Source organism: Sander lucioperca, chromosome 6, assembly GCF_008315115.2.
Source record: "Sander lucioperca isolate FBNREF2018 chromosome 6, SLUC_FBN_1.2, whole genome shotgun sequence".
In the NCBI taxonomy this organism is placed as follows: Eukaryota; Metazoa; Chordata; class Actinopteri; order Perciformes; family Percidae; genus Sander; species Sander lucioperca.
In genome coordinates this window covers 3,197,024-3,207,775 of record NC_050178.1, presented here as the reverse complement: position 1 = coordinate 3,207,775, position 10,752 = coordinate 3,197,024, and the positions used below count along the sequence as shown (strand labels likewise).

The window sequence follows — 10,752 nt, the reverse complement described above, 5'->3', positions numbered from 1 at the left end:
TCGACCTGCTTCCTTGTCTGAAACAGGCTGAAACCAGTTATTCCGAAGTAGCCTAAGCAGCAAATCACACACAAGAAGCTGAAATCCAGCAAATGTTTGTCATTTTAGCTTGATAAATGATTTCAAAATCGATGGTCAAAACTGATCAATAGGATCACTGTTTAAGCCCTAGTAGGCCTACAATCTAAAAAGAACCATGGAATCTGATTGGCCATCCCAGGTAACATACCACCTTTAAACTTGTGGCACTTCATTAGTTTTTGTTTGGCCCACAAGTCGTTCTTATTACTGTCGTTGTATGGATATATCAAATCTGGTCAGAAAAGCTCCCCAAAATAGGTTCCCACCTTTATTCAACACTCAGTCCCTCGATCTTTGGTCTCCCGATTTAAAAAATCTTCAATTCAATTTTATTTATAGTATCAAATCATAACAAGAGATATCTCGAGACACTTTACAGATAGAGTAGGTCTAGACCAAACTCTGTACTTTACGAAGCCCCAACTATTACAGTGGTTGCCTCAAGAGCAAGCATTAGCAGTAGCTATTGCGACAGTGGCAAGGAAAAACTCCCTTTTTTTTGTTAGGAAGAAACCTCGGACAGACCCAGACTCTTGGTAGGCGGTGTCTGACGGCACCAGTTGGGGGAGTGGTGAATGGTGGCAATAATAGTCATAATAAAGATAGTGAAGCAGTGATCACAATGGTAGTCATAGTAGTTCATGTCATAGTAGGGTACAGCAGGGCGTTACGGGGTGTAGTGTGGCACAGCAGCCTGGGTGGACGCGGTTGGACGCGGCAGGACGCAGTCGGACACTGCGGGGAATCGCAGAGCGTAGCAGGGTGTAGTAAGTCCATAGCGTCAGCTGCACCCAGGACCCCGGTGTAGGTGCCACCCAATTCCAAGGCGATGTTCTGGGTGAAGAAGAAGCAAATGCTTGTATCCACCAGTGGTACAGTAGGCTATGTTTTTTTGCTCAATGAGCAGGGGTGTCAGATTTAACTCCACATCAGGCACAGTCAGTGCCGCACAGTGTTTGTAAATGTAAATTCAGAAAATTTGTTTTCTTAGACAAAGCTTATTTACAAAGGCCTATACTAAACTATAGCTCAAAATGAAATGCTCATCTTGCAGCAAGTCTTTGTTTTGCGCAAACATTGTGCACTGATGACAATACTTAATAATTCATATTTTTTATTAATCAATTATTGTTTAAACTGCCTGAATCAGATTGTTGAGTTTTTTCCCCCTTCAATTAAAGAGGTGGTCTCTTGGACCACTTAATGTGAGACTATAAAGTTTTGCTGAACAACAGCCACTGAGGCCACAAGTAACAATTGTGGGATAATGGTAAATGTTAGTGTAACAGTCATCACAAGTAGAGAAGACTCAGAACGTAAGCAAACAGACTCAGTAATGTTTCACAGCAATATGTACCTAAACTTTGATAACATTACCTAGTATAAGCCACCATAAGCTACTGGTCATACCAGACCAAGTAAGACTGTAGGAGAAAATATCCCAATTGTATTAAATGAGCAGGGGTGTTTTATTTTGTATAAATTTAACTTTTCATTTCTTTCAAAAGTAAAATTATCTCACTTTAAAGACCAGAAAAGATAAGAGACGGGCAAACCACCATTGCAATATTTACAGAGTAAAATAAAAGTGTGATGAATAAAAACATAAATGGCAAAATTACTTTTTCCAGAATTTTTTAATTTTTTATGTTTTGATACAAAGAAATATAATTCCACAAACATGTCATTTGAGATACAGAACATAAATAATAAAATAATTCAGCTGGGATCTGTATGAGACTTTAATATTGTAATCAATGTGAATATTTCTATTGTTGAGGCAAAAAAGACAACATTGGCCCTGTGGTCCAGTGAAGATCTTTATATGTTTAGAAATGTGAATGCAAACACATCTAAAGCACCTGCTAGTTTTGGTCCATAAAGAGTACTTAAGGATGTGCTCTGTTACACAATATTTTATAATATATTGTTATAATAATTATTTTGTTTAATTTTCTTACCAGTTAAACAGTTGTGAGTTAAATTGTAATTAGTTTTTCACATTTTAAAACTTAGAATTAATGCTAAGCTACATAATTGATATTGTGTGTGTAATTTAACACGTTATGTTGGAGCTAGTCTCGCATTGCCAGACCCTCCTCCACAGTGCTGCGGAGGAGGGTCTGGCTAGTCCACGCAGCATTCCAGGATGGGAGAAAAACGTGCTCTGGTTTATTGGTATTTCTTTAAACCAATCACTATTGTCTTGGGTGGTGCTAAGCGCCGCACGGAGCAACAGTGCCGTTGCAAAATAGCCTCGGGAAGGAACTTGTTTTGGTGGAACACGTGTACGTTCAAAAGTTGTTTTAGTCGTGCAACAGAAACTCAGATTGGACAGATAGTCTAGCTAGCTGTCTGGATTTACCCTGCAGAGATCTGAGAAAAGGTTAACCATAGTCCTCAGAAATCAACCAGAGTTTCAAATGCCAACTCAAATGGCGTTTTTCCATTACATGGTACCTGCTCGACCCGCCTCGACTCTACTGGCCTCGGCTCGACTCGACGCACTGTGTGGCTGGTCGTCATAGCGGCGCTGTAGTAAACTGCCGTGACCTAACGCGACACACACACACAAAACGTCGAAGGTGTGTTGTTGCCACAGCCAGAAGACACATTTTGTTTCAAATGAAGCTGGAGGCAGCAAAAAAAAAACACAGCTGGCTAAACCATTTAAAAATGGCAGGTTTGTTCAGGACACCCCCCTCTGTCGCTTTCACGTCACCTTTTGGTATCGGCTCAGCTCGCTTGGAACCTCGACTGAGGTGGTACTAAAAAAAGTACCTGTTAGCAGGTACCAGGTACTTTTTTTCGTATTGGAAAACCAAAAAAGGCGAATAGAGTTGAGGCGAGTCAAGCGGGTACCATGTAATGGAAAAGCGCCAAAAGAAAGCCCAAGGCAATGGATATCCAGCCTAAAGGAGTGAAATCTGACTCTGAATTTCCATCGGCAACGGAGCAATCCCGGAAGTGGAACGTTGTGGATGTAGATGTTGGAGCCTGCTTCAAGATAAAATATATTAGATTAGTTTACTTTTATATAAACGTTTTTTAATATAAAGTAAAACTTTTTATATATATATATATATATATATATATATATATATATATATATATATATATATATATATATATATATATATATAAAGGGTAAATGTGAGAAACAGTATATTGATTGAGGTTTACAAAAATTCAAATAATGCTTGCAGTATGTTTTTATAAAGGCTATTGCATAAATATATTTGGTGCATTTTGTAGTTTGAGTGCAAAATTATCAAGTATAAAAGAAGAAAAGGAGAATCTTCAGAAAGCATGATATATTGTAAAAAAGAAAAAAAAAATGTTGCAGTTTATCCCGGGCTGTAAGGCCAGTGTTAGTGCTGGCCAGAAACCAGGTTCAGATGGCAAGATTTGCAAAGCATCTTCCCTTCCAAAGGATAGCAGCCACGCTCATTTGGTTCAGGAGAGAGCTGGATGACACAGACCTGCAGGTAATAAGAAAGACTTATCAACTGGTTGAGATTAATTTGTGTTTGCAAACTTGTCAGTGTGTCCATACTGTACACTCTGTTTGCTTGCGGAACGCCTACCTCACACCTGTAGCAGTTCTCATGGTAGGAGCGTCCCAGGCATTTAACATTATAGCTGTCAGTACCATCTTCTTTTGGAATGATTAGCTGGTTGCAGGCATTACACTTTGGAGCATACTTCCTTTATGGACGTTTCAGGAGGAAAGAAAATATTAGGCAAGGCAACTTTATTATAGCACCTTTCAAACACAGAGTGAGTTGAAATAGGTGAAATAATGCATTAGAACAATTTTAAAAGCAATTTGTTGATGTATTATATCAGGCTGTTCTCATGAACCATTCATACTATTGAAAGTAAAGCACTGTAATTCGTATGTGTTCCACGTATTTATTGCTACATGCACCATATTGACTGCTACTGTATAAGAACGCTCTGGACCGCATAGGGAGAAGGTCGAGATGGATGGCTGGGTTATAAAACTCAGGGCTTTCAATGCGTGTTTGTGTCCCAGGAGTGTTTTAATCCAAACCACAATCTTTTTTCTAATCTTAACTAGTCGTTTTGGTGCTTAAACTTAACTGTCGTCGCCGCATGACGCTCACTTTTTGTCAACTAAACTCAACTGCCACGGCCCCTGAAAGGACCGTCCCCTCGCGGTGCCCTGTACCCAGCTCAAAGTCACCTTTTGTTGGCTAAACTCAATTAGCAACAGATTCTGAAACAACCGATTGCTCACAGTGCTCTGTAGCCAGCTCCCAGTAACCTTAAGTCGGCTAAATTTAACTGTAAAGACCGCTAAACATAACTGTCATGTGACCTGTCGTCACGTGAGCAGTCTGCGGTTGCCTAATTTTGTTTCATACGAACCCGTTCATGAGAATGGGAAAACCTCTGGTGAATAGTGTAAAGGGTGTTTTTCATGTGGTGCATGCCATCATTTTTAACTCTCATACCTGTAATAGTCCTGGAGGCAATACACTTCTCCAACTTCTCCCTGAGCAAAAGCTTGCTCTCCAATTTGCTGTTTACATGTTGCACAGTTGAAACAAGAAAGGTGGTATGCTCGCTCCAGTGCACGGATAACATGATCTGTGATAACCTCCCCACATGCCCAGCAAAGTTCCAGACTGGCCTAAGAGACAGAGATAAATGGTGAATAGAATATATTTCTGTAATTAAAGATGATACCAACATTTTCCACTGTTTAACCCATTTGCTACAAACCACTCATACCTCAAGTGTATGCCTGCTGGTCATTTTCCAAAACACAGCGGAGTGTTTACATTTTTGAGTTCTGGTCAACCCACTTTCCAAGCAACCATTAGCTTCCATTCATTTTTGCAAAGAATAAAAATAATAGCAGAGATAATGGTAAACCCTCACAATGAACATCATTGCTACTTTTACTTTTACATTACAATCAGACTGGAATTCAATCTCCAGTTGCAACTACACCGAGAAATGATAACATAACATTGATAGATGGATTTCAAGTCTGTGCAAGTTGATTTTCACGCTGTCTTAAAAGTAAGGGAAACCAACAGCTACCTGGAAGGTGTGGGGAAACCAAAATTCAAAAATGCAAACCATTACAGCAGTCTTTGGATAACAGTTAGCATTATTAATGTAAAGCATACCTGATTTGAAGTAAATGAGCATGCAAAAACATTGGTATGGTCCTTTAGAAAGATTTGCATTTATATTTTCAGCTTAATTAACATCCTGTAGTGGATGCTTTGTAGTATTGACTTTGATCTACCTGGTAGCAGTCTTCGCAGAGTGGGATTCCTGCCTTGTTGTAATACTGTTTACCAGCCAGGGGGATGTGACAAGATCTACACTGGAAGCAACCATCATGGTACGTCCTGTTTAAGGCCTCTATTGCAGGTTCAGAAAGAGCCACGGGTTTCCGACAGAAGCCACACACCTCTGCATCGTACACAAACGTCAAAAGTCAAAGACGGTTATAATAATATGTGTATTGTCAAAGTGGAGCAGTTTAAAGCCTGAGCAGTACACGTGTAAATAGAGATCATGTTACCTTTACTCTCCCTGCTCGTGGCTTGGCCATTTTTATGGATCCCATGGGACTGTTCATCTTGTTTTAACCCACTAGATGGTGTGTTTTTTTCCACCTTAAATGTAAATCACATTGTTAATGTAAAACTAAACTTTAAACCAGTGATCTTCAACAGGGGGCCCGGGACCCCTAGTGGGTCCTCAGAAATGTTGCAGGGGGGCCACCAAATTACTGATTGATGGTTTAAAAAAATATATATGTCTGAAAATAGTATATTATAAGTAAAGACACATCTTTTTAAACGCCGCTTTCACACTGGCAGTTGAAATCACCTCCGATACGGCTTCGAAACGACCAGAAGTCATTCATTTCCTATGGAGATTCGCAGACTGCATGCGAATGGGTCCAAACTGGGTCCGAACGAGTGCGGTGCGAAAAAAATCGTGTCAGTTGGTCATCCGGATGCGTTCAAAAAATTGAACTCTTGTGAAAGGCTACGGACGGTTCCTATCAAACAATTCCAGCGTTGCTATGGTACTTATGAACAAACCTACTAATGCTAATTACTAATTAGTTAGCTAGCAACAGACATCAACTATTGACATTATACCTCTATATCACATTTAACTGACGTGACATGTCAACATCCTGGGCAACTTTTCTCCACGCAGCAGCCTCTCTATTTATATCTGTATAAGAGAGGTCACAGAGAATCGTACATTCAGACACTTATCAGTCGTTCTAGTCTCTTTGCCATTTTTGTGAGTCGCTTCCGAAGCTTTTCAACGGTGTAGTACGGCGTCCGCTGGGGGCGTATTGCGTATTGTGTATTACGGAGCTGATTTCAACTGCCAGTGTGAAGGCGGTGTAAATGTACACAACATTGATGATAGGTTTACTGGCCTATAGGTAAGGTAGCCATAAGGTTGCCTTCTACATACAGTTAAGCTTAAGGATTCAATGTGCCACATTTTAACATTAAAACTTAATGTATAAATATATGAACATGCCAACAATTTTTATTTTAAAAGCTTGGTATTGTATGCACCATAAAAAAGGTATGTGTATAGGCTTTAGGCCGCCCTTCACGTTATTGTAGGCCCAGTTTAATATGCAACTCAATTTTATGCAATATATGTAATAGGGGGTCCCTGCGTCGTCTCTAATCAGCTAGGGGTCCTTGGCCTAAAAAACGTTGAAGACCCCTGCTTTAAAAAGTTTGACAAGTTCAACATATGCGTTGGGCCTCATAATTTAGCAAATGCTTGATTTTAAACTAAATTAACTCAAATTTAAACTTTTACATAACTAAAAGCTTTGGGGTATACAGATAATTTTCATTAAATCCCTTAACCAAAATATTGAAAACACAAACAGTAAAACATGAAATACATTGTATAGGTACATAATTTAGGTACATAGTAAAGAAAGGGAAAGTACGGGCGCCCAGATAGCTCAGTTGGTTGAGCAGGTTCCCAAGAGCGGGCGCCCATATATAGAGGTTTACTCCTCGACGCAGCAGGCCCGGTTTCGACTCCGACCTGCGGCCCCCCACTCTCTCTCCCCTTTCATGTCTTCAGCTGTCCTGTCAAATAAAGGCCTAAAAATGCCCAAAAAAATAATCTTAAAAAAGAAAGGGAAAGTATTATTAGACCTCCTGCTGTAACTCAGCCCAATTTCCTGATTAGCACTGCTATTGTTTCTGCACAGAGATGGGGCTGTAATGATTAGAACTAAAAGTTTCTTGTAAAGCTAAAGATTGGAAAGTGCTCTGTTTGTGAAGGAAACATGTACAGTTCATAAAGTGTTTTTGATCATTCAGTCATATCTAAAAGACAGCTGTTTTTCCTTCATAATGTGTTTTGCAGTTCATTCTTTACAACAGCTGCAACATAATACAGTATCTGTAAAAGATGGGGAAGTTGTAAACCTTCACTGTGGGGAAAAAAAAAATTACTTGCCTACTTCTGGCGAAATTCTTTGAGGAAAATTGGGATCAAGTGTATAAAAATAGTACATGAACATTTGAGTGATGCTAACGTGACAGAAGTCTGCATACCTCTGTGTTGTAAACTGGCTGCCGGCCGGGGGTCATAGGGTGGCAGAGAGGCGACTGGGCAGGAGGAGGTGGTGGAAGTGCTGATTCTTCAGAGAGCAATGTTCCCACAGATGAAGGCAGTGCAGCAGCAGGAGGAGGAGGAGGGAAGAGCTCTGTTTGGCAAGAAAAATTATTTCAAGTCACTTTTCAGCAACTTACACAGATGCTTTTTATTTAAGTTTCAATTAAGCACTGACATTTCCTGAAATTCAGGATAGGATTAATATGAAACCCAAATATATAATTATATATATATATATATATATACACACATGCATACATTTGCATAAATGTGCATACATAAACATACAGATCCCACCACCCCAAAATTATTAAATATTACATTAGAAAAACTAAGAAAATAAGTAGAAAATAATAATGATGATGAGGAATTAATATAAAAGAAGTGTCGAAATAGAAGCCTGAAGGTTATGTCTCCGAAGCATATGCTCTGCTCCTCATAGTCAAACTAAAGTGACAACTTTTCGGCATGCAGGTCAGTAAAGTAATAAAATCTAATTTTTGTCTGGGGTGGGCCCTAAAAAGAGCAGCACTCATATAGCCTATAGTTTGGGAAACTTTTTACCTCAACGAGTGATTCAAAATAAAACTTCTAAAACAAAGTTATGGAAGGACAGGTCCAAAACATATAATACATGTCAGCCATGCCCTGATGGCATCAATTACATGTAGGGTCAATTTCTGAATATATTTCAGTTTTCCCCATTTTGCTTGAATCCAAGATGAAAAATGGATTATTGTCATGGATACCTGCAGCACCTATGTAATCTTCTTGCAGCGTTCCTCTGCTGGGTCCAGGTTGGGCAGGTTTTGGGCTCTGAGGGTCTGAAGTTCGGGCCGTACGAGTCCAGTCTTTGCTGTCTACACTGCCATAGGACTCAGACTGTGAGTGGTCCTCTTTCTTATGTCTGAAGGCAGGGATGTTGTCACTTGGGCTGACTCGTACAGCAGTGTGCTGCTTGTCTCTGGCCGGGGCACTGTGAGCTTGGAGGACAGGCTGCTGCTGTGTCACAGTGGCTTGGTGAGGAGACGCAAGAGTGATGAAGACAGAAGACACCATCCTTTTTGGTGGAGCTGCTGATGCCATGACTGTATAAAACCCACGTACAGCCTAACAGGAGGACAGAACAATTATTATCTACACTCAAGACTGCCTGCAACATTTAATGTTTTATAGTCCTATAGAAACAGAAACACATTACAGACTCAACACAACACTTGATCTTTTTGAGCAACCCTGGAGTGTATGAATAAACATACTAATAGTGAACATGACATTTTACTCCTATCATCTCACTAATATTGAATCTAAGTGTACACACCCTCTCAGTCAACTTTGTGGGAGCGCTTACGCTCACTTTAGAGAGGTAAACTCACACTCACAGCTCTCATTACCCATAATGAATGGTTTTTGAGGCAGAAAGCACAAATCTTTTTTCCTTTAAACTCTGGCTGTGAGCTGCCATTACATACCTGGGAGAAAAATCGGTTTGAGGACAGCTCTCTCTTTTCTTTTTTTCTCCTCCCCTGCTCTGTATCTCAAAACTTCTGGTTTGTTTTCCCTCCTGTAAGCTGCCACTGAGAGAAGACTTTACTCCGGTAGAGAGGGCGACTATCAGTAGAAGGCCACTCCTTTTCCTTCTGTACCTCCCTCCCTCTCTCTCGTTCGTTGACCCCTCCTCCTTCTCTGGCTGAATGACAATACCACCTCCCTCCCGACCGTAAAAGGTGAACAGTTAATCTCTGGCAAAGTGCAGTAAAAAACATGACACATTCATCCACTATGAAAACTTGGCAGGAACACACACACACACACACACACACACACTGGCATGCATGCACGTAGACACAAAGAAAGTCATGCAACAGTTGGGCAATCTAACCAAAAGCAGAGTCAGATGTTTTACACAAGCAATATACAGTATCATAAAGTAATTCATGAGGTTTCGCCCTTAATAGACACACAGCCTCCTGTCCTCCCACCCTTTATCTTTTTGCATGCCAGCAGGATGTGACTGTACCTGCCTTTTCCAGCAACTCTCTATCTTAAACTGTCCTTTCTCTCTCTCTCTCTCTCTCTCTCTCTCTCTCTCTCCTGTGCAGCTCTGCCTTATTGTTCTGTCAGCTTTATTTTCCCTACCTCCCTCATTGAGTCTGCCTCCTTTTTCTTCTCCCTCTTTCCTTCTTCCCTTCCCCCACTACATTATATCACTTTAGCCTTGACTCACTATCAGTGTCACATGGCATTGCTTCAAATTGTGCCCCACCGACGTCTGATAATATGTGGTGATCAGGCTCTCCTGATGGAGCTTTTGTGGTTGAAAGCAGCTGTAAAGGAGCCGCTGCATTACAGTGCAATGAATCAGGGCATTGTGCAAGAGGAGATATTGGTGTATTAGGAGAGGGGGCAGTGAGTGATGTGTGTGAGAGCTATGAAAAAGCTGCTTTGTTGTGTTTGCTGCTCTCCACCAGAGTGAGTCTAAGCCATATCAGGTCTGCTGATCTGCAAATATTGTGGTTAGTTTCCAGAGCCAAACTTTTTAAGGTCTACTCCCCTCCTACAGTCAAAAGGCAGGATGGAGAGAGTAACTAAGTGTTTAATAAAACTGATCAATGTGGGTCAGTGTGAAAGAAGAGTGAGGCATGTCTGTGTGAGAGAGGGTTAACAAGACGGAGATGAGGAGAATGATGGGGGTCTCTGTTGTTCCAGCTCTTTGGAAAGGAATGCTGCAGTGATGTCACGATTGCAGGAGGGAGCATGCCTACTGATGACACAATCCCAGACCTCCCCAAACAGCCTAAATCCTCATTAAACCCTCTGAACCTCTTCACTGGTTCTACAGAATGACTTTTCAATTCACTCACCAACACCACAATATCGTTTTTTTACTTTAATTTTCAGTTTTTATGTACTTGGGTGAGCAGGAAAACAATGGAACTACGTAGAATGAAGGGAAAGGAACAGGAAGAAACACAGTAGATAGCAAAAACAATGACAATTGCA

At 40.6% G+C, this 10,752-nt stretch overlaps 1 protein-coding gene across 3 annotated transcripts; it reads right to left on the bottom strand.

Annotated features, from left to right (window-relative positions):
* Positions 1–2,900: 2,900 nt before the first annotated feature.
* Positions 2,901–9,790, bottom strand: fblim1 (filamin binding LIM protein 1). Of its 3 annotated transcripts, XM_036002620.1 has the most exons (9): positions 9,222–9,790; positions 8,588–8,859; positions 8,499–8,557; positions 7,689–7,840; positions 5,651–5,744; positions 5,369–5,538; positions 4,563–4,741; positions 3,669–3,789; positions 2,901–3,563 (listed from the first exon to the last, which is right to left on the bottom strand). In XM_036002620.1, exons 2-9 carry the CDS (start codon positions 8,833–8,835, stop codon positions 3,453–3,455), a joined length of 1,134 nt encoding a protein of 377 aa, XP_035858513.1. In that variant the 5' UTR covers positions 8,836–8,859; positions 9,222–9,790; the 3' UTR covers positions 2,901–3,452. The 3 variants fall into 3 exon arrangements, with proteins under 3 accessions (XP_035858513.1, XP_031143421.1, XP_031143420.1); XM_031287561.2 differs by having other exon boundaries at positions 8,508–8,859; XM_031287560.2 differs by having other exon boundaries at positions 8,499–8,859; positions 9,222–9,788.
* Between the last annotated feature and the right edge of the window lie 962 nt (positions 9,791–10,752).